A 24087-nucleotide genomic window follows, 5' to 3' on the forward strand; every position below is an offset into this window, starting at 1 on the left:
CAGCACAACATAATAACGAGAACCACCAAATCAGCATATTTGAATGATTTCTGGATGATCATTTGACACTGAAGACTGAAGTGATGCTTAAAAATACAGCTTTGCATTACAGGAATAAAATCATATTAAAATAGAAAACAATTCTAAAACTAAGGCTTTTAACTATATTATTGATCAAATAAATACAGCCTTGGTGAGCATACAAGACTTTAAAAAAAAAATCTTACCAACCCCAAACTTTTGAACAGTAGTGAATGTGAATACAGTACAAGCATATGTGTCCTCTCATATCTGCTTAATTGTGTTCTGAATCAGATTACCAAAGTGTCAAATAAAATAAAAAGTTTTCTCTATTTTCTTCAGGAGGAGCCCTTCATAATGGTGGCAGAAAACATTCTAGGTCAGCCCAAAAGATATAAGGGATTTTCCATAGATGTTCTGGATGCCCTGGCCAAAATTCTGGGCTTTAAGTATGAAATGTATCAGGTGGCTGATGGGAAATATGGATCTCCTCAGGCCAACGGGTCCTGGAACGGAATGATTGGAGAGCTAATTGGAAAGGTGAGATTCACATACATAAAGAAAGACTGTTTCAAGTTATATTCATATATAGTGTTTTTGTTTTTTGGGGGTTTTTTTATGCACAACTGCATATTTATGTTAGTCAGTGCTTATAGTTGTGAAGGCATTGCACTTTATTCAAATTTACTTTCTTGTAATTTATACAGCCAGATTTATGTTATTGTCATCTCATCTCAGACAAATTTTAACATACTCTCAATGCATTATTTTTTAGAGGGCAGATGTGGCTATTTCAGCCATCACCATCACTCCGGAACGAGAGAACGTGGTGGACTTCAGTAAACGCTATCTGGATTATTCTGTGGGAATCCTGATGACTAAAACAGAAGAGGGACTCAATATCTTCTCCTTGCTGGCACCGTTTGACCTGGCAGTGTGGGCCTGCATTGCTGCTGCCATTCCTGTGGTTGGTGTCATGGTCTTTCTGCTCCGACGCGTCCAGTCTGTCCGCTCCCAGAATCCTCCTGGGCCCCACCAGCCTACTTCTGTCACAACGTCCTTCCAAAGTGCCATCTGGATCGTCTACGGAGCCTTTGTACAGCAAGGTAAGCTGGGTCATTTCACATGAACATGAGGGATGAGGTATTGCTGAATAGTCACCTTACCTGGATTTTTCAATCAGTTGCTGACATTCTCGTCTTGACATTCTCGAATACAGCTTGTACAGCGATTTAATATATTTATTTAAAGAAAAATATATTTTCAGCAGAATATGTAATTCTTCAAATATTTAAGTACAACTTACAGCACCAGAGACAATCCCTAGAGTCACACATTTTGACTGTTTGACAAAATATGTTATTCCATAGGAATTCTGCAACTCACTTTTGATAGCTGTATACGTCTAAAGGTGCCAATTGTGTTTGGTTGAGGTTTCAAAAAATGGCTGCACTTTTCTATTCCGGATACTCTGGGTATCTTGTCAACACCAGCCTGACTCTAAGTTGTCTCTGCACTTTCAGATGTAGCAACTGACAACAGCTGTTAAATTACATTTACAGTTTTTTTTCAACAGCTGTTTTGCCAATTTCTGATTATAATCCCTGGACTCATAATTTAATAATGAAATGCACATGGCGAGTGATTATGAAATGGCTTGCATTTGTCTCACCTTCTTAAATAAACATTTACTGCCACTCATGAAGGACAGCCATAAATTATAGTGCGCTACAGTGTCCAAATTGTGTTAGCACTCTTAGAGGGTCCCCAACTAGAGAACTGCACTCCCAAGGGACTACCACAGGACCCAACGGAACAGAGTGTGGCGCGGCACAAGATTTAATGAGCGAAATTGAAATATCTATAAACAAATAAATTGCTATTTGTCTATTGCACAAAAGCAACAAGGGAGCGCTCTTTGTAGTTTGTGCCATGCAGTACGCATGCACAAACGCATGAACGCTAGAAAGCATGCAGTAGCCTATGCTTGCTTTTCTGTTAAAATGAACAGTGGTTTGTGAATGTAGATTCTTTAATTGCAAATAATTTATCGGAAGCGTTTATGCTGGGATGTGTGGGTTGTGGCTAGGCGATAAAAACTTAAAACTATTTCATGGAAATTTCATGTATATACTGAAAAAAATCTATGTATATATGTTTCCCTGTGGACTTTTGCGGGTGGGAGTGGGACAAAACATGTTGCAGGGGGGAGTGGGAGAAGGTAACATAATTTTGCAAGAACAGGCAGGACAGAATCCTGCAGATACATACCAGAGAAAAAAAGGGGGAAAATATTATACAAGTTTGGAATGGCAAAAGGGTGAGAAAATGATGATATAATTGTCATTTTTGTGTGAATTGTTCCTTTATGAAGGGTGCTCACTTTCCATTTTCTTATTGTTGTGTACCATCAGTTCTTTTGAACTTTATGGGCCCTATCTTGCACCCAGCGCAATTTACTTTGTACACTGACGCATGTATCATTCCTATTTTGCACCCGCGCAAAGCGCGCTTTTCCCTCCACAGAAGCACGTCGCTAAACTAGGGAATGAACTTGCGCTCCCTGGGCGGTTCAGCGCAAAAAAGGAGGCGTGTTCCGGCGCAAACGTTCCTTCATGCTATTTTGCAGGTTTAGAAAACAATTGCGCCACTAACCAGGAAAAAATAGTTTAAAGTCAGTGGCGCGTTGCGCATGTTAATCATATGCTATTTTAAGGGCGCATGCTTGGCCATAATCAATGTAGCGTGTGCACAACGCGCATACACTTTGATTCTCTCATCTACACAGAAGCAGCAGTTTTCATTTTTGCAAATCATACATTATTATGATAGATAGATAGATAGATAGATAGATAGATAGATAGATAGATAGATAGATAGATAGATAGACAATTTATTATAAAAGCATACATCTAGCTTACACATTTACCCAAATTATCATACACCTTTTTAACCGAAGTTAATTTGGGTGGGTTTCTCCATCCCCAACGTCCCTGACGAGAGCGTTGCTCTCCTTGGCTGTGAACCGCTCCTGGCGCGCGTCTGGCAAATCCGCCGTTATAATAGGAATCCGCTTTAGAGCAAAGCGCGTCTGCTCTTAAAGGGAATGTGAGATGACGCTCTGATTGGTTTATTTCACGTTACGCCCAAACCACACCTATGAATAATGAAGCTACTTCAGACCAACCCATTTTAGATTTGCGCCTGGCGCAAGAGTTATTTATTCCGCTGGGAAAATAGCAACAGCGCCAAGACCCGCCCACAAAGTTACTTGCGCTTTGCGCTTTGACACTTGCGTTTCAGATCGTTAAAATAGGGCCCTATATTTGTTAAAGAATCCTGAATAAAATGATCATGGTTTCCTCAAACATATATATCCGAGTCCTGATCGGGAGGTAACGTCCGATTCCGATCGAGTCTGAAAACACGTGATCGGGCCCGATTTCCGATCACGTGATCGGATCGGGACATCCCTAATTAGAATGATTTCTGCCTTGGTGAGCATGGTAAAATTTCAAAAACATGAAAAAAAATCGTACAGACCCCTAACTTTTAAATTTGGGCATTTTTTACTTTTCCCTAAATATCTGCTGGTATGTTGTGAATGCAGCTAATCATTAATGAAAGAAGATTTGTAATTTTATTGTGAAATCCGCAAACTGAACTTGCATGTTGATTTGGTTGTACATGTTTAGAACTTTCCAAATGAAAGTGGTTTAAAGATTCACATTTTATGTCTGGGCATTTAAAAACATAATCACTTCTTTTCTTGGGAGAGTTTCTTTTTCTAGTGTACTCTCGGCCCTGTAATGAACATAGATGCCCACTTAACCCTTGACCTTTCCAATTACAGACTCAGTGAATATCCTTTTAGGCCTAAAAGAACATCTCAGATCTCAGATAATTTGGCCAGATAATTTGGCTCCGAGACCAAAAAGAAAACTTATAGCCCCTAACGAGCTCAATTGAGCTTGATAGCTCCAGATCTTTTCCCTTCCCGTTTTATTCTCACCATCTCTGTGTCAGTGATGACATTTCCAAAGCTGTGTGCTGGAGAGGAATATTGTGTTGACATTTCAGCACAGGCTTATAAGGTGTTGAGCTTTTCTGAGAAAATGGGTGATAGGAGAATGAATCTTATTACATGGCTGCAGTGTTGTGTCACTGCCAAAAAGTGCCAGAAAATAATGAAAGGCTGAAATGAGATAAAATCACAGAGGGGTTCAGTGAAATAGACAAGGGGTCAAGGTTTAGCCTGAACCTGTTAGGACTTGCTGTCTCTCCATAAGCATGTTTCTCCATTGACTCATTGTATTTTGGCTATTCTTTGTGTCTTTTTGCATATAGTTGAAATGGTGAAAACAATGATTCAACCTGTAGAATGTTTTTTCTCTTGTTTCTTGTGTTTGCAGGTGGTGAATCCCTCATGAGTTCATTGGCTCTCAGGATTGCAATGGGAAGCTGGTGGCTATTCACCCTTATTGTCTGTTCATCCTACACAGCCAACCTGGCAGCCTACCTCACCGTGTCCCGCATGGATAACGCTATTCGGTAAGCTAACTAGTCCAGCTCTGCATCTCAGTGACAGAACTCCACATATCTGCAGATGCTTGTCCATATGCAGGCTTGATAACTCCCGCTCATCACGCTGTTGACCACATGGTCATAGAGCTTTATTAGACCTGTCACATCTCTAAACGTAGCTCCCGGTTAGGATATCACGTCACTGGATTGCCTTCATTAGCATCAGATTAGATCAGATCAGACTGCTCATTTTTACTAGTTGACTAGTCATCCAGAAAATTAGTCGATTAGTGTGTCGGTCAGTGTTTACCTTATGTAAATGACTCACTATGCACTGTGCCGTTTCAGCAAAGTTCAACGCTAGGTTGAGTTAGGGGAGAAAATGTCTGCTTGTTGATGTGGGATAGAGAAAATGGTTGTTCGTGTGTATCTTCATTGCAAGGTTCACACAGCTTGTGTTGAGAAAAACTGTCCCTTTCACTTATAGTTGTGTCAGCCTTTTGGCGACTTCATTCGTTTGGTATTGAAAAAATGGATGATGGGTGAATGAGTCTTATTACATGGCTGCAGTGCTGAGTCACTGCCAAAAAGAAACAGCAAGGAACATAACAGAGGATGAAATGAGATAAAATCACTGTGGGGTTCAGTGATACAGACAAGGGGCCAAGTTTTATCTGGTTGGCATGAGCAATTTAGCCAAATGCTGTTCTGAAAATGGTATGTTTCTCTATCCATGGCCATTTAAAGTCATATGATCTGACTAAAGGCTGGAATAACTATTCACAACTTTTAAAATCTGAATAGATTTTAAAACACTAGACATCATATACTTGCAGACTTTGTAAATGGTTACAAATACAGAGGTACAACTGGTCATCATATTCTAAACAACTGCGGATCACACACTACCAGACATTCAAGTTATTCCGAACAAACTAGCTCACACAGAAACATGCACCTCGTTCCTAGGAGATGCATGATGAATGAAAACGTACTTGGTTACTAACGTAACCTCGGTTCCCTGAGAGATAAGGGAACAAGTATTGCGTAGCTATACGCTATGGGAAAACTTGAGAATATTGAAGCCTTTATTTTAAAACGCAGTGCAGCTGCACAGCAAGCACAGTGCAGGCTGTCTAAGCGCGCTGATTGGCTGGGCTGCAGCAACTGCACGAGCCTATGGCGAAGCAGCGAGGACGCGCAAACCTATCAGGATCTACTATCCATCGTGATAATCTCTGCTTCGTGACCGGAGACCCTTTGGTGCAGTCACCGAAGCATACAAAGAGCTGTTCCGACTGCCTGAATGGGGCAGAATGCTCTAAATAGACTCTGAGAGCCCTGACAGGGCAGAGTAGATTCAAGTCTCTATCGTCTTCCGACGGGGGAAGAGCTGATAGTGAAATAACCTGTGCTCTGAACGAGACGAGTCGAGAGCACCTTGGGTACATAACCATGTCTCAGTTTAAGGACGACTCTGGAGTCGTTGGGCCCAAACTCATAGCAGGAAGCGTTCATGGAGAGCGCTTGTAAATCGCCTACTCGCTTGACCGATGCTAGGGCTAGCAGGAGTACGGTCTTGAGCGAAAGTGGCTTTAAGTCAGCCGACTGAAGTGGCTTGAAAGGGGGTCCCTTAAGAGCCCTGAGGACCGTAGATAGGTCCCCATGCATGAGCCGGGATTAGGGGTTTCAGCCAGTGCTGAAGGGGGCGCATACGCAGTAGGCCTAGCTGGAGTACTGACGATGCCCTTTGAAACGTTCTGAGGGGCGTGAGAGAGCCCGCTTTGAACGAAGCAGCTAGCTGTTGAATCGAGAGAGCGCGGTCTGGCGTGAGCCAAGCTCTCATCTGAACAGAGTCGATAACTGTTCCCAGGAACGTTATACGCTGGCTGGGGGACAGTACACTCTTGGAGAAGTTTATCCTGAGCCCAAGGCGTTCTAGATGGCGGAGGAGCCAGTTTTTGTGAGTCTGTGACTCTGCCTCTGACTGGGCCAGAATGAGCCAGTCGTCGAGGTAGTTCAGAATGCGCATTCCCCGCTGTCTCAGGGGGGAGAGAGCCGCATCCATGCATTTACTGTGTATTGATAGGCCCGCCCCTCGAAGGCGAATCTCAAGAATGGCCTGTGATGGGGGGCTATTTGGATGTGAAAGTAAGCATCTTTCAGATCCACTGAGAAAAACCAATCCCTCGGGCGAATTTGCGCAAGGATTTGTTTGGTCGTCAGCATCCTGAACGGTCATTCCATGAAGGCCTTGTTCAGAGATCTAAAATAGGTCTGAGGCCGCCATCCTTTTTTGGAACGAGGAAATAATGGCTGTAAAAGCCTGACTCGCTCAGTGATCGGGGAACTGTCTCGACAGCCCCTTTCGCTAGTAAATGACACTTCGGTGTGGAGGACATGAGCCACGTTGCTCCTTATCGATGTCTCGACCACAGCCTGAAAGCGTGGGGGTCTGCTAGCGAATTGGAGCGAGTAACTTCATTTTATTGTGCTCAGTACCCATTTTGACACGTTGGGGATGACATCCCAAGTGACTAGGGGTTGAATGAAGTCTGGGGGCGGGCCGCCGTGTATCGGGGACCCAGCCGCCCAGGTGTTTGGAAGAGGAAATTTGCTCTTCTTGTGCTTTATGTGGGTCGCTGTTACAGCTTGAATAACTTGAATGTCGCGCAAACAGCGTTTGTTTGCAGGGGTACTTTGCATGTACATGCTTTTTGAATACAAAGCTCTCTAGTTTCATTTTATATTTACCTTTGCATAATGAAAGTTATGTTGTTAACAATTTATGCATTTGAAGGGGAAACGACTAGTTGATACTGACACAGTTTGGCAGTTGGTGCAAAACAGTGAACCTCTGTTTTTGAGGTGTTTAGGAAGTAGGTCTAAAATTGAAAGAAGTAATACTGTGAGTCTGCTAAATGCATCCTATTTCTTCAAATTAAATCTGAAATCTCAGCATGCCGGCTGTCTCTTAGAGATCACGTTGGTCCTTCACTTCCCAGCAGGGAGTTCACAGTTCCTGACATTCTCCATAAATTCCACGAAAGGTCGCCTCATATTAAAATCCTTTCTTTTATTTTTTTCTTTTATTTTTTCTCTTTCTGTAGATGCCAGAACCTTTTTCTTCTCCTTTCAAGTGTTTTGCAGGTTTTGTCAATGCTGGCTACTCTCAATTCAGATAATTCTAATGCACTTGTTATAAACACACAGGTCTTTTTTATTTATTTATACTATATAGGAAAGAAAGCAACAACAAAAATATAATATATATATATATATATATATATATATATATATATATATATATATATACACACACACACAAACAATCTGTCACAAAAGAGCTGGAGTGATTCCTTTCGTTCTCTCGCTACAGAAGGATAATTGCGTTGTCAGGGCAGAAATAAATGCTCTTTCTGCTTTAAAACCTCCCTCTTATTTGACTGAGAGTTGTCTTATATGAACTGGTAATGCCCTATACCTGATGTGCAAATAGTTTTCTCCTGCCTCTGTAAATGTTATCTGCCTGCTCATTGAATTCAGCCCTCTCAGCCCAGCTGAAAATCCAAGGAGGGAGAAGCTTAATGCATTCTGTCCCTCTGAATTCTGACTTCATACTCCTGGTGGACCTGTTAGTTCAAAACCGTTTGCCCAAAGGTTCTGCTTTGGAGCATTAATGGAGAGTTTGCTGCCGTCACATTTCTCATTCAAGCTCTTGTGAGTGTGTGTGAGGCTCTGGGGGATTATTCCCTCCATCTCTCAGTGGCAGCATCCACAGCTGCTATGGTTGTGCTAATCACCTTGTTTGTAACTGTTATTAAAATCAGACAGCCCTGCTGGTGCATGATACGCTATCGTTAGCACGCTGGGAGTCCACTGGGAGTCTTTCATATCTCTCACCAGCCTTAGACGTAAAATGGGATTCAAGCTTGACAAATGTTGTGTTCAGTCCTGAGGTCCCCAAATGCTAGGCTTCACTCTGTCAGTGGGCTGTGATTGACTGGTGGAATGGCTGCTGATTGGCCGGTTATGAGACTATTTGAGTCACTTAACTCTGCTGTTGAATCTGTTTGCTTTAAAACAGATCATTGAATGTCATTTTGTGTAGAAAATGAAGGTCTACTCTTTTGCGGTGTGTTTGTAAATTGTTTGTAAACTATTTTGTGAGCATTTAGTCACCCTTTTAATTTGCATGATTAATGATGCAGTTAAATTGGAATTTTTGGGGGCTTCAAAACATAAGCCTGTCTGAGTGGAGTTTAATACAGTTACATTTTTCCATGCTTTGTTGGATGTAGGGCATCTAGAACATCCTCATACACAACAAAAACAAGATAATGGATCTCATAAAATCATTTTCCCCATTACAGCTAATAATAGCTTTTTAGAGCACCTCTATTGATATGTCCTGCAGAGGCCTGCTGGAAGAAACTCAGAGTTTGTATTTACCTGCTAGGTACCCTTGGAAATTTCATTACATTTTAGGACTGTCAGTCAATTCAACATTTTACATAATATGCTAATTAATTGATCAAATTGATTGCAATTAATCATACCAATATCTGCTTAGACAAAATCATTTTTAAAACACTACATGTATTATTTGTACATGTGGTTATTTTTAAGATATTTGTTTATTTATTTATTTTATATTATACACATATCAATATCAAATAAAAGTTTATTCAATTGATTGAAGATTTAAAAAAAAATCTCCCATTGCATAAACGTGTCAGATGGACATCTCTGGCCATCTTTTTTGGACATCTGGCTATGTTTTTTTCAGCATCTCACACCATGAGCGCATTCTTACAACAGTGTGTCAAATTAAAAACACACATCTGGAGATCCCTACATTCATTCTGTTGTTTTCATTTGCACTCTGTCTGGCTGTTTTTGAATGCAAGACCACATCTTGTGTTAACAGCTTATTGCTCATTCTTTGCTGCCTGCTCTCACTAAGTGTGGTGTGAAGTGTGTTGTCTATAGTTGCACATGGATCATGAGTCATAATTGCATGTGTGGTTTTTACCCAGGGTGTCCGCGCGGTAGTAAAAAGTAGTAAAAGGTAACAAACGCAATTTGACTTGGTAGTAAATTTTTCATCACCACCTCAATATATGATTGTTTTGCTTAATATTTGTGTCTCCATATTTTAACTTAATCTAGCATAATTTAAAAATATATACGGTGCTAACAACAGGACCTGACGGGCTCGACATTAACGCTTGTCCGGGACAAGTGGATTTTTTGAAGGGACAAGTAAAAGAGAATTTTACTTGCCCGACCGGACAAGTAGCCTGATTAAACGTCAATAACAAAAAAAAAAAATAACTAGGGAATCACTAAAATGAGAGAATGAATCTGTTTGTATTATATTTATTGTAAGTTGCGATCGATAGTCGATATTACTGACGGTAACAAGGTTGTGCTGTTGAGGATCGCGCAGCCTCTCGAGGAGAAGTCCAAACAAATGTAAACTCAGTTAACAACGTACTGCCAGTGCCAAAATTCAAAATGTGTTTTAATATTTTTAACATATGATACAGTTTAGCAACCTCACACGACGAGTGCCGTTTTCCTTAATACCATCACGACTGAAAATGTGACATTGCTTTCATACAATAAACAGTTCGAATTAAGTCACTTACATTTTAGACACAATATTGACTGTTTTTGTTCTGTTTCAGCCGCGAAAATAGTTCCAAACAAAGATCACAGCAGAACCATAACGCATCTCACAGCAACACTTAACCGTGTTTCATTACTGAATGATTCAGCGTTTTGAACGAATTGGCTGAGTCAAAGATTAAATGTCCCATTCATAAACATGTCTCATTCTTGAATGAATCAGTTGTTTGAACGAATCGTTTGAATGAATGACTCAATGACTCGCTCATTAAGACGGTCGCCTGCCGCCTCCTACTGGCGGTTTACTTTCATGTTTAAAAGTATCATTCTTTCCAACGTTTCTTATTTGTATATTACAAAATATTTAAAACGATCTCATATTCATAACATTATTTAATGCAGTTGTACATTTTCAGTGTAAATGATTTAATTTGATCAGCCCTACCTAGGGTAACAACAGCCCTATATCTTATTAGGATATTCCAATTTAATCTATTGATAAAATTTAAAACTAAAGATGAAGCATACATTTAATAAGATTTGGGGGGTGGGGTGGGGGCACCATATCTGCACCTTTAAAGCCCTTTAAAGGTGCAGATATGACAATATGCAGATTTAAATATATCAGAGCTGATTGAACACAGATGAGGATATTTCTTCAGAATAAATTATATTTACAGCACACACACACCAAAAAAATTCCGGACAAGCAACTTTTTTACTCGGACAAGTGAATGACAGATTTACTTGTCCAAAGGACAAGCACATGAAAAGGCTTAATGTCGAGCCCTGAGTGAGTCGGAGTTGATAGCAATGACAAAGTGCCAAGGTTATTATTCACCTTATTAGGAACAGTATCATCTCGGTATAATGATGGTTCATCTGTCCACATGTGGGTCAAATTAGGTCCGAGACCAAACTTGGCTCAATGATACAGACACAAGCATGACACAAGCACATTGTTTTTAAATAAAAGAAATAAATAAAAATCCAGAAATTAAACATAATTTCTAAAGACTTGATGTAACAGACACTTCTGTTAAAAGTTTGAGGTTGGTAAGATTTTTTAAATGTTTTTAAAAGAAGTCTCTTCTGCTCACCAATACTGCATTTATTTGTTAAAAAAAAAACAGTAATATTGTGAAATATGTATATCTATATTTGAATATAATATGTATTTGAATAAAATATAAATCGTCTGTAACATTATAAATGTCTTTTCTGTCACTTTTGATCAGTTGAATGTGTCTTTGCTATTCATTTCTATTCAAAGTATTCATTTTTTTCAAAAACAATATGAAAATTAAATGAAAAAAAAAAATGCTTTGTCACAGCTTTCCCAAAGAAATATCAATTTCAGAACTGCTATATTTTTCATTACAAAAGCTGCTCAGCTGGGTTTGGAGTATATATGACTATATCATAAATAACAAGATGACTCAATGCGTAACATATTTCCGTAGTTGTTTTTTTTTCTCCCCTCCAGATGTGGCAGTACCACTATAACTGATTAATTGTTCTGATTTATCTTCTCAAGATTAACAATCCGACTCATTGAATCTGCAAGAAAATTGTATGAGTCCTGTTAAATAGGCTTGTCAAGGGTGATGGAAGCTTATCTCAACATGAAATCGCTCCCCACTAAAACCAGAAGGAGAAGCAACACAGTGTCATTACGCAAGAGGGAAGAGCAGCCGGCTGCCCTAAAAACATCACACATGGACTGCATGACATCGGAAGTTGCAGATGGAAGGCAGCAGCTGTGAACCGCTAACTCATTTAGAACTGTATTTTGTCATGGGGTATTATTTTCCTCCAAATAATTCAAATAATTAATGAATACATCATGTTTATGCATTCATTCATTCATTACGTGTGACAGTTTAAGTGTTGTGGCTTGTCTGCTTTTACATTAGGGATTGATTGTTGCATGAGCTCTTTCATTGTTGTAATCTGGAGTAAAGAGCATTGTTGCAGATGTAAACCAGCCAAAGATCTTCATGCTGTAGATGGGTACATAGAGGGCCAGTTCAAGCGGTAATGGTAGTGTTAGATAGGGGTCTTTCATTAACCCCCATATTACCCAATTGAAATGCAGCGTGTCAGTAGCTCGACCTCACACCTCTGTGATTCATGAGCGCATTTGAGAGAAATAGTATCATAGGTGCAGGACATTTCAACCGGGTTATAATCCACTTAATTAAATGTTTTTGGAGGGGTTTTCGGAGAATTTTAGCATATTTTGAATGTATTCAGTAGACACACTTCAGATATATTCTAAGACTTCCTGAAACTAGACAATGATGCAACCAATAAATCATTTTGGAATAAACTGCCTCTAGACTTTTCATTTTATTATTCCATTCCATTAATTGTGATTTATTTCATATCATTTAATTTAGTTTCTAAACTAGTATGAGGTATGTTTGGAAATGTTTAAATCTTTACGCTCATGCCAATAAAGCTTTGCTTTAAGTCTTAGACAGCAAGAAAGTATAAAGTGAAATAAAAGTATCTTTGTGTGTACAATATTACTTCCATGTTATTCAGTTGACTGCAAAGCACCATATGATATGCTCAAATGTTTGGTTCTAACGAGAGTGTGATTTTAATTGTTTGATGCTCCTTTCACACTGTTTCGGCAGGTTGTGAAATGTACCATTAACAGCTTTTTATGTTGTTGTTTGAGGCATTTTATAGACCTCCGGATTGTTAAAACACGGCACCTGTGAACACAGTGGCAATTTATCAAGCACATTCTGAACATCAGGCATCAATAATTCAAGACATACAGCATATTAATAAATATTGTTCTAAAATTGTATTCTTTTTTATCTGTATTTATTTTTAATTTAATTGAATGCATTTTGAGGAATATGTGCTTGTTATATATTTTATACATTTTCTTCTCAATTCAGAACATTTCAAGACCTTTCCAAGCAGACAGAACTGAGCTACGGAACGGTGAGAGAGTCTGCTGTGTTCGAGTATTTCAGGGTGAAGGGCACGAACCCCTTGGAGCAAGACAGCACTTTCTCCGAGCTGTGGAGAACTATCAATAAAAATCAGGGACAGGACAACTCTGTGATCTCTCCTGCTGAAGGCATCCGCAAGGTATCAGACACACACAGTCATGTCCCATACACAAAAGAAATATATTTGAAATATATTTTCAGTATATATTTTGGAATATATGCACATATTTGAAATTGGCCCAATAAATATATTTCACATTTAACATCATATATTTTTGTTATATTTCAGAATATATTTCAATGTATTTTTTTTCTGTGTGGGTCCCCAAAAGTGTCAATATATGTGGCATATATTCCAAATACATTGAAATATATTCTGAAATATAACAAAAATATATGATGTTAAGTGTGAAATATATGTATTGGGCCAATTTCAAATATGTGCATATATTCCAAAATATATACTGAAAATATATTTCAAATATATTTCTTTTGTGTATGGGGTTACTTACAGATGATGTAAAGATCCCACATATGTTGCCTAATCCAAGGGTTTTCAAACTTTATGATGCCAACAACCCCTAAATATCAAGGCATCTATGTATTTTTATATGTACAGACCCAATAGAAAGACATTTATAATGTTGCAAAAGATTTATATTTCAAATAATTGATGTTCTTTTGAACTTTATGTATGTAAAAAATATGCATCACAGTTTCCACAAAAATATTAAGCAGCACATATGTTTTCAATAAATGTTTTCATTGATAAAAGGAAGAAATGTTTATTGAGCACCAAAATTTGCATATTATAATGATCTCTGAAGGATCATGTGACACTGATGACTGGAGTAATGATGCTGAAAAGGAGTAAACTACATTTTAATATTCAAATAGACAGCAGTTCTAATAATATTTCACAATATAAATGTGTTTGGACTCTATCTTTGATCAAATAAACCAGCCTTGGCGAACATGAGACTTCTTTCAAAAACATTTAGAAAATCTTACTGACCCCAAACTTTTGAACTGTATTGTATATTGTTCATGGAAAAAAAGTCTGATATTATAAAGATTACTGTTGCTTTCAAAGACATAAAATAAAACAAATACATTTATATGCAAATTTGGTTTTCTTACTGTCAGAAAAATAGGTCTGCCATACTTAACAGTAGATTTAATAATTTGAGAAAACCACTGGATTAATCAGTTCAACTAACCAGGTAAAAATTGCATGCCTGCATATATGTTCAGTTATTGTATATATCTGCATAAACAAAACCTGAAACAGAGGATTAGCTATTATTAAACTGGAACAGATCGATCCTTTCAAATCAGCACCAGCCCTGTTAGACAGAGTGGAGAGCTGTCCGTGGTGCTGAATTTAGCTGTGTAGTGATTGGTAAGAGCTGTCAGTGGTGCTGAAGTTTTGTGCTGGCACAAGCTTTTCTGTGCACTACCATGTGCCTGATGCTGGCTGGTTATCAGTGGCTCTTTGTAATCCAAAGCATGTATCACAGAGCACAGAAAGAGAAATCAGTAAAATGCAGTCTGTTTAGGTTCGTAACAGGATGATTCTGGCATCTCGCATACAAGTATGACAGAACACATGAGGAAACAGCTTTAGACTATCAAGATAAATATTCATGGCTCAGATAATGTAATATCCCTCCATATTGTGTGAGCCATAAAAATTACAATTCATATGCTGCTGAATCCATTCATGTATTTATGCTTGTTTGGTAAAACTTTCAAAGTCACTTTGTATATAAACTGTGGCTGATGCCAAGATAATCTTTAAGAAACTTGAAATCCACATCAAACCCTTTGATAAAACTTCACAAAATTGCAGCTATTAAATTTCACAGCTCATCTTATTGTTACAGATAGCACATATTCACGGGCATGCTTTTTACAGGAGACATAACCAAAACCATGAATCTTTTTCATAACTGGCTATTAAGCTAACAATTCAGCAGGCTCAGAACTGATTTATTAAGCAGAATAATGAAAAGCGATAAGACACAGAGAAATCGAGGCCTGTATGTCTGCAACCCAACACTTTGGATGGTGTTGAATAATGCTATTGTCAGGCCACCCATGCTGAAGTATTTAACTGCCAGTAATTGCCCAAAAGATTCACATATACAGTACAAGTGTTTATTCAACTATGGCCACTTTTGTCCCTGTGGACTAAAAAAAATAATTCTCTAACAGCTACACATTTCACCTTCACTAGTTTAATGTGTTTGTTAACAATGTCCAGGAGTAAATACACATGTATCACATGAGAATTTTTCCATATATACTGTATATATATCTTTTTTTCCCCAAATCAAAACAAATCATGAACATTGTATGTGGTGGAAATGAGGCCACAACCAAGGGACAGATTAGCTGAAATTTTTAGCAGCCATTACTCCAGTCTTCAGTGTCACAGTGATCCTGCAGAAATCATTTCAATTTGATTTGGTGTTCAAGAAAAAAAAATCATTAGTACTAATTAAAAAAATAATATATCATCTTTAAAGCAAGATGGATTCTGATTGGCTGTCTGTTGAATGTTTTTATCATGCATCAGCTGGTAAAAAAAAATGTTTCGAAAGCGATTCCAACAATATTGTTTTCCTAACCTTTATCATTTTCATTAACATCCTTGGTGTGAACAGGCTTTTATTCAGCAAGGATTCATTAAATTGATTAAAAATGGCAGTAGACATTTCATGTGACAAAAGATTTCTGTTTTAAATAAATGCTGTTCTTTTTTTCTTTTTTTAAACTTTTTATTCATCAGAACCCTGGAAAAAATGTGTCATGGTTTGCATCATGGTGGGGGTCGGGGAGGGGTGTTGGAGTTCAAAGAGAGTTTTAATGTGACCATATAATAAATGTACCCATTGAATCTCATCTCACCCGGTAAACAACTGGTTTAGTTATTCCTACTGCATGTCTGTGTCCCTTCATCCTGTCTTTTAGAGGTTATTGTCTTTGTTTAACTGATGCACATTCTCCAAACCGGAAACTTGTATACCTTTGATTTGTTATTTAATCAATGCTTTAATAGGTTGAGAGTATGAAAATCCTACTAATAGATGTACACTTGAAAGCCAAACAGTAAATATCATTTCAGGCAGTGACAGGTATTTGTAATACTTTACAAAGGTATAGGGAAAATTTCATATTTATATGGAAGAGCCAGGGGACGATAGCTTCTTTGTCGTTTCTTTTTTGACATCCATTTTTTTCTGTGTACTTGTCATATGAAAGTTGTCATAACTGTGTTTAAAAGAGACAGAAAGGAAAGCGGATGCTTTTGCTGCTTTATTTAGTGTGGTGGGGGAAAGCCATTTTCCATAGAGAGAGAGAGAGAGAGGGAGAGAGAGTTAATCTCTTGAAAAAGAAAGCGGGGGTGGCTAGTTTCCAGAGAAGAAACAAGTTCAAAGCCATCTCATGACTTTCAGTGAAAAATAAACATCTTTCATTTTGAATGATGTCTGTGACCTGTCTGACAAGAACTGAGCGACTAAAAGAAGAAGCTCTCCATCTCAGGAAAACCTCAGGCTGTGTTTACGTTACTATTATCAAAACCACAAGTATTTATGGCATGATGTTCTGCCATAAATGGGCAAATGAAACACTGTACCATGCGTGTGTTTGGTTTCTCAGGTGAAGCGGGATCCATACGCCTTCCTGTGGGACTTGGCGGTGTTAGAGTATGCAGCTCTGACAGATGATGATTGTACGCTGGTGGTCACAGGAAACAGCATGAGCAGCAAAGGATATGGCCTGGCTCTACAGCACGGCAGCCCCTACAGAGATCTCTTCTCGCAAAAGTGAGCACTTCCTTTCAGTGTATATGTGCAATATGATCACAAAGAAAGATACAAGTCGTTAAACTAGCTGAAGGATAGACACCATCGTTTCAATCATTGCAAGTCAATATCAAGCTCCAAAGCTTCGCAAACATCACAGTGCCTGACTGTGATGGATTGTTTCCCCTTTTCTTTCATCATCTGTCCTTTCTCTCATTTACATTACATTTATTTCCTTGGCAGACGCAGTCTTGCCGGAGAACCGATGAATCGTGTTGATTCACCAGTTACTGCTCTTTGTTGCATTTATCTTCATTCCCACCCATCCTTTCTTCTCTCCACTGGCTTTAAAGCACCTCACCCTGCAGCCCTTCATTTGTTTGACTATCATTTGCATTCATATTTTCAGCTCGTACCGACACTCTGCTCACATACTAATTAGCTTTAGGGAGGTAAGCTCGTCGGCAATTAATAATGCACATATCAGGAACATCAAGGCCTTGAAATGCATTTTCATGAAGGATCCTCTACAATCACCTGCCGGTCTGTTATGGGGAATTAGAATCAAGCACATTTTAAATTAATACCCAGGACGTTTGCAGTTGAACACACTTTAATTTTCAACCTTTGACATTTTCCTTTCTATGAATAGTTATTGGCCTTTGCTCTGGATTCTTTACAAATACTTTCTCTATCTGAACGTCTCCTGCATTTAAATGAATAACTAGGAAGAAAACATGTCAATGAATAAAGATAAAGCTAACTTATAAGACTGTAATTGAAGTCATTTTTTTCAGTGTTTTGTTAACACTATCTGAGGACCTTGTATCTCTGCCTTTTATTTGAAGAGACAATTGTTGTCTGAAACCAGAAGTACTATGTTTCCATCAATTGTTGCTTTGTCATTTTTTTCTTGACCACTGAATGCAATATTTGCCTCATTATCCCCTTTCAGTCATATGTATATTTTTCAGAGCTTCATTTTTTTTGTCCTCTTGCTAATAAAGTGTTCAGCAAAGCAATATATAAGGCAAAATTAAAGCAATGACAGATTCATGTCACGATTCTCATAACAAGATACTCTCCTCTTCTCTTCAGGATCCTTGACCTGCAGGAGAAAGGAGACCTTGACATTCTAAAGCAGAAGTGGTGGCCTCGGAAAGGTCGCTGTGACCTGGACAAGCACGTGGAGCCTCAGCCGGAGGGTCGTGCCCTGAGACTGCACAGCTTCGCTGGGGTCTTCTGCATCCTAGCAGCGGGGCTGCTGCTGGCCTGCCTGGTGGCCGCTCTGGAGTCTTGGTGGAACGGGCCACGCTGCCAACGGGCACAGCCAAAAGAGGTGACCCCACAGGCGGCCAAACTACGGCCAACCCCTGCCCACCGCGCCCAGGACTGTACAGCCACTGCCACACTCTACTTTATGGATCCAGACGCCACTGATGCAAGCCCTGATTTAGTCGAGCTCCAGTACACCCAGCTATAGGTGTGATCATCAAGAACTTACTGCCTCCCATTTGCTGAAGTGTTGCCAAAGAGAAGGCAAGAGGGAAGGGTGAAGGGGGTGGGAGTTACTCAAAAAAGCACAAAATACCTAAGAAAAAAACAGATCAAATCATTTATTATTTACAGGGATAGTTCACCCAAATATGAAAACTCAAGTCAACATTTACTCACCCTAATGTCATTCCAAACCCGTATGAATTACTGTCTTCCATGGAACACAAAAGATACTGTGGAGAATTTTTAAAGTCTAAACATTTATTTTCAACTCTTTCTCCGCCAGCGTGTTTTTAAAAAGTTGCCAGCCACCAACTTGCCATTTTTGATCAAATTTCATGGCCCCCAGAATAATTTGTTGAATGAATATCTGAACATGCAATATAACAAAAGAAAGATCAGACCCTCTGCTTTTAAACAAAACAAATGCATTATTTTTTATCAACACATTTTGAGCAAAAAACTGAGAAAATCATGTTTTTGTCAAAGCCTGGATCCGATTCAGAACGATGATTAAAACATAGATAGTGTAGATTGAATCCATCAACACCTTCACAACAAAGCTTCACAGTCCTATACAACTTCCTGGGTTGACATTTCATTCTTTAACATTAGGCAGTTTTGATTTAAATGCTGTTTAATGTTGATGATTGCGTTATTTTACATATGCATATGATAACATGAGATCGCTTGTTTCTGCATCTTTCTCGCACGTGTTTTGATCAGGAGATTCATTACTTTTTCAGAAGATGTCATAGTGCCCCCTACCGTATAACAGTGAAAACACGGAAAGCCGGAAGATTCTGTCAATGGCGGGGAAAGAGTTAAATGCATGTCGTTGATTTTTTTTTTTTTTTACGATTCATCTGTACATATGTTATTTTTTTAGTTTGACTTCATAATGTTTAATCAAAATACGTCAGACTTCTCTCTGGTGACATATGCTGGACTTTTCCAAACATTTTGGCTCACACTCACATTAATCAGCCTTTACAATTAGTAAATTTTAGTGCATTGTTTAGTGCAACGCTCACACAAGTCTTTAAGATGAAGGCCCAACTCTATGTATGTTCTACAAGACCAACCCCCCCCCCCACCCCCCACCCCACCCCTCCTTTCCATTAAACATATTTTATTAGACTGCCCCTCTTTTAATGCAAGTAGACAATATTTGTATGCTGTAAGTTCCCTTAAGGAGTTAGTAAGATTTTACCAGGAAAGGTTTTAGATTTTTTTTTATCTTATGTAACTGTAAAACATCCAATATAATCTTAACTGTACTTTTCTTTTTGTTTGATTTTAATTTTTTTATTGTATTTATACAACTCTTGTATTTTTTGTCATGAAGATAGCCTCAGGTGTTGACAGGGCATTAAAAAAATCTATACTACTACAACTACATCTACATCTCAAAAGCCAGTTGTCTCTATTGTAAAAGTCAACGGGACTTAAAACTTTCAACCTTCATAGACTACATTAAAATAGCGTGAAATTAATCCATATGATTCAACCACAAATATCATACTGTTATGGTCACAAGATGTGCAAAAATAATAATAAATAATACTAATTTCGCGCTACTTGTCCATGTCCATTTTGGAGCTTTGAATTTTGGGGTCCCGGTGACTTTATAATGGATTAAACTGCTAAAACATCCTTCAAAATATTTTCTTTTGTGTTCCACACAAATCATACGAGCTTGGAACCACAGAAAATGATCACAGAATTTTTTGGGATGTACTGTCCCTTTAAGTGTATATGATAGCTTTTGTATTCAAATCCATTAGCTCTTTGTTATGGGCAACTACTTATTTATACATCCCCAATTTGCAATATCAGTCAATTCTATGTCTTCTGCTGCTTCAGCTAGGTTGTTAGGCAAAGGTTGTTCCTGGATCCCTAAACTAAAGTGTGTGCAATGAGAAAGCCAGTGACTGATTGACTTTTGTTCAAGTGTTCTGCAGTTACTCTTCCGTCCTTGTCTCCTCTCCTTCTCTCCTTTCCCTTTGGTGATATCTTGAGTTGAGGCAAGCACGTTGGCGAGAGCAACAGCTCATAAACCACATATTATAGCTCAGGAATGTTGATTATCAATAACCTAATATTACATTTTGCAGACATTGTTGAATAATAGCGATCAGACTTCTTATGACTACCATTTGTCAACTGCTTGAAATTTGACTGGATTTGAATTAGTACCACATAAAGAGATAAAAAAAACGTTTACTGGCTTTCAGACTATATTGCTTTCACCGACTTCTTGTTCTCGCTTTAAGGTGTTCAGTCTGCCATATGCCTGTACAATTTGAGTGTTTCTTTTATGTATGGTTTTGTTTTTAGTTATGATATACACTGTAAGAAGGGAGTGATTGGAGCTCTGGCAAGCAATAAGAACCACACAATAACCAACTTTACACATTTTACGTTTTATATCCTTCTCTGTGTCTTCTTATTGCAATTATATGCCAATGTCCAGGTAGTCACAGGTTCTCATTGGTTTCATACAGGACACTAAGGGCTGCACTCTGGAGATGGCATCTGGCTCATTGGCATATAATGAAATTGCAACTGCTGCAGGATGCACACGGGACGTTTGGCCAGAGAGAGAAAGAGACTGGGAAGACACGCAGGCTTTTTACACAGGTCAGCCGAGACCTGAGCAGGGATACCTGTCAGTGGGGTGAATAGGGCTTGAGAATATGAAGTCATTTAGAGGAAGGACATGCGTTCTCCTGGAGCGGGTTAGGACTCTAGATAAATCAGATTACATATGTGGATGTGGGTGGTGAGGTAATTATGACTCACTCATGCATAGAGAACTAACTGATGACAGACACCCAGGCAGAGTCAGAGAGATTAATTCATCCATATTGTGTGGATTAATAAGTACTTTCTGTTTAGAGACTGATTATTTTATTCATGGAATCTCTTTGCCAAAGCAGCACTAACAGGAATCCCACTGTGTGCGCCTCTCCATTTCGCTCGGCATTCTCATCAAATTCATCATCTGTTTGTCATCCATCAGATCACCCATTCAGTGGCCACACCGATGTCCCAAAATATTGCAATCTGGAATCCAAAAAGAGATTGGCCGCCAGTTGTGTTGTTTGTCACAGCTGTAAGTGCCCCAAATCGGGCGTATTTTAATGGCAAATTAATGCATTTTTAATTAGAGGCACATTCAGACTGTCTAGTACAGCTTCATGAGCTCTACAGTAATTATCTCTTCATTGATCTTATGACTCAGAAACGTAGTCTCATAATGTGACACCTCTAATTACCCATAAATGGTACAAAACTGTAGACTATACAGCTGATCCGCTGGCATCGACCCCGAAGACCTCTGCAATTGAGTTAAAGAGCTGATTCACCCAAAAGTGAAAATTCGATTACTCTGTCATGTCGTTCTAAACCAGTATGAATTTCTTTCTTAGAAACATTTATAACCTGTCTTTGTCCATATAATAAAAAGTCAATGGGGTCCAAAAGAACATTTTGGACCCCGATGAACTACTTTTGTGTTCCAAAGGAGGAAAGTGATACAGGTTTGGAATGACAAGAGGGTGAGTGAATGATGACAATTTTCATTTTGGAGCGAACAATCCCATTGAAATGGAAAGGATGCATTACTGAGCTGACTTGTACTAAACAAAGAAGAAGAACAGTGATTAACAGAGTAGTCCTGGATGTAACGGTTATCAGCGTTTACTGAAAGCTTCAAAGTATCGAGTCCACCCTCCTCACTCTTTTACGGAGGATGCGTGGCAGGAGAATTAAATGACTATCAGAACTGTGTGGAAAAAATGTAAGCAGTTAGCAGCCTGTTAATGTTGGCTTGATTCTTTCATTAAGTGGCACGCCACGGCATCACTGGCGCATGACCGAAGCTATTTCACGGCAGTGCGTATCAAAGAATGAAGAAATACCTTTTTCATGGCTCCTCCGAAATAAGCCCGAAACATTGAAGCGCCGGGGCTTGTGTTTGCAATTCAATTTATGGCCCATGTTTCCCAGCACATACTCTCATTTGCATCATTGATTTTTTATAACTTTTCAGATATGAACCTTTTGCTTGCTGGAGCGGGTGGGAGACGAAATGGATTTGATTTTATTTTTATGAGATTATTCCGTGCTGTCAGTAGTACGTTTTGTAATTGGTATCATTAATCAGAGCTGATGTGATTGTTGGAGCCCTTGGAAAACACCTTCTGCCATTTTCTGAAAGATTGCATGCACTTTGCATGCATCCATGTTCCTTTCACTCACGTCTGTTTTTGCTTCAGTGTCCGTAAAATTTTTGCTTGTCATGTCTCATTTTCTTTCCGCCTTCCACCCCACAAATCAATTCCCACCTTTTCATCTTTTCTTCACCTTAGACTCTGTCTCAGTCGCCCTGTTTCTTTGTCATTCCCAGGACAAAGAAATGGATCTGGAGCAGGTTCACCAGCGTTTGAGTGGGCTGATGGAGGACGATCTGGCGCACAAGCAGCTGCCAGGTCAGTCTCTGGAGATCTCTGCCCTGGACATGGGCAGCATGCGTCCACAGCAGAGCTCCCAGGAAGCCATGAGAGATTTCCCCCGTGGGGGCCTGTCCGTGACTTCGTTCCTCCAAGAGGGTCCTGGGGTCGGCCGCGTGCCCGGACGGAGCCTCCCCCTCCCTCTCAGCAGTTCCACTCTGCCGCCCTCCATGCGCTGCAAACACCGGGCGCCCAACGGAGGCCTTTTCCGCCAGAGCCCCGTAAAGACACCTATGCCCATCTCTTACCAGGCAGTGCCCGGGGGACCCATCCCAGAAGCCATTGATCCAAGCCATGGGACCTCTATTTGAGCCAACCCTTTCAGAGCATTCTAAAGACTGCCAACCAGCCAATCACAAAAACTAAATTTGGACCAGGTCTGGTTGCATTTATACAATTACATACATACAAACAGATATGGAGATCTCTTTTTTTTTTCCAGTACAGATATATATGACTGTGAGACGCTGAATTTCCTTGCCTGTACATATTTGTATATAATAAGAGACAGCAGTGAAGTCAAAGTGTATTTTGAATATTCATGATTTTTTTGAAGTTGAGTTTAAAAGACGTAATTACATAAAATACAGACTGTTTGAATGGCTTTGTAAATTTTGTTCTAAAATAAAATTGAGAATTCCTTGTGGATGTTTTCTAAGTGCCATGTTTAAAGTTTTTTATTATTATTTGAAGTAGAAAAGATAGGTTGAAAACAACTGAAAGAAAAACTATCTGTAAATCTTTTGATCTCGTAACTTTTTGTTTAATATAAAAGAAGCTTTAAAGAGAAATGAATCAGCGAAACTGCATGTTTGTGGAGGCATCGTCCGTGTGACGTTAGATCCTAGGGAACAAGGGTTTTGTAGAATCTCTTCATACTCTTAGAGTATGTACTGTATAGAGACTGAAGCTGTCTTGACAGCCATGTGTACAATATCATCTGTAGACTACAGTGTACGAGACGCTTGCCTTTATAACAGATACGTTCTACAAGGGAGACATATGTACATTATATGTACCTGAAATTCTGCATACTCATTTGTAATGGCTACATTCGAGTCTTTTTAAAGTGTACTCTAAATACACAACTGAGAGAGAAATATGAAC

General features: G+C 39.0%; 1 protein-coding gene across 4 annotated transcripts in view; it reads left to right on the forward strand.

Moving 5' to 3' along the window:
* grid1a (glutamate receptor, ionotropic, delta 1a) overlaps positions 1-23638 on the forward strand; it is a 282852-nt gene extending 259214 nt beyond the window's left edge. For 2 of the 4 annotated variants that reach the window (XM_084097713.1, XM_084097714.1), the window contains exons 10-17: positions 364-561; positions 797-1127; positions 4434-4572; positions 13098-13293; positions 16821-16987; positions 18065-18305; positions 20971-21106; positions 22878-23416. In XM_084097713.1, the coding sequence (XP_083953839.1) occupies positions 364-561; positions 797-1127; positions 4434-4572; positions 13098-13293; positions 16821-16987; positions 18065-18305; positions 20971-21106; positions 22878-23266 (1797 nt within the window). In that variant the 3' untranslated portion in view covers positions 23267-23416. Of the gene's footprint in view, positions 1-363; positions 562-796; positions 1128-4433; positions 4573-13097; positions 13294-16820; positions 16988-18064; positions 18450-20970; positions 21107-22877 lie in introns of all 4 variants that reach the window. The other 2 variants (XM_084097715.1, XM_084097716.1) reach the window with 2 other exon arrangements.
* Positions 23639-24087: the final 449 nt, after the last annotated feature.

This window comes from Abramis brama (genome assembly GCF_963993115.1).
Source record: "Abramis brama genome assembly, chromosome: 21".
Classification (NCBI taxonomy): Eukaryota; Metazoa; Chordata; class Actinopteri; order Cypriniformes; family Leuciscidae; genus Abramis; species Abramis brama.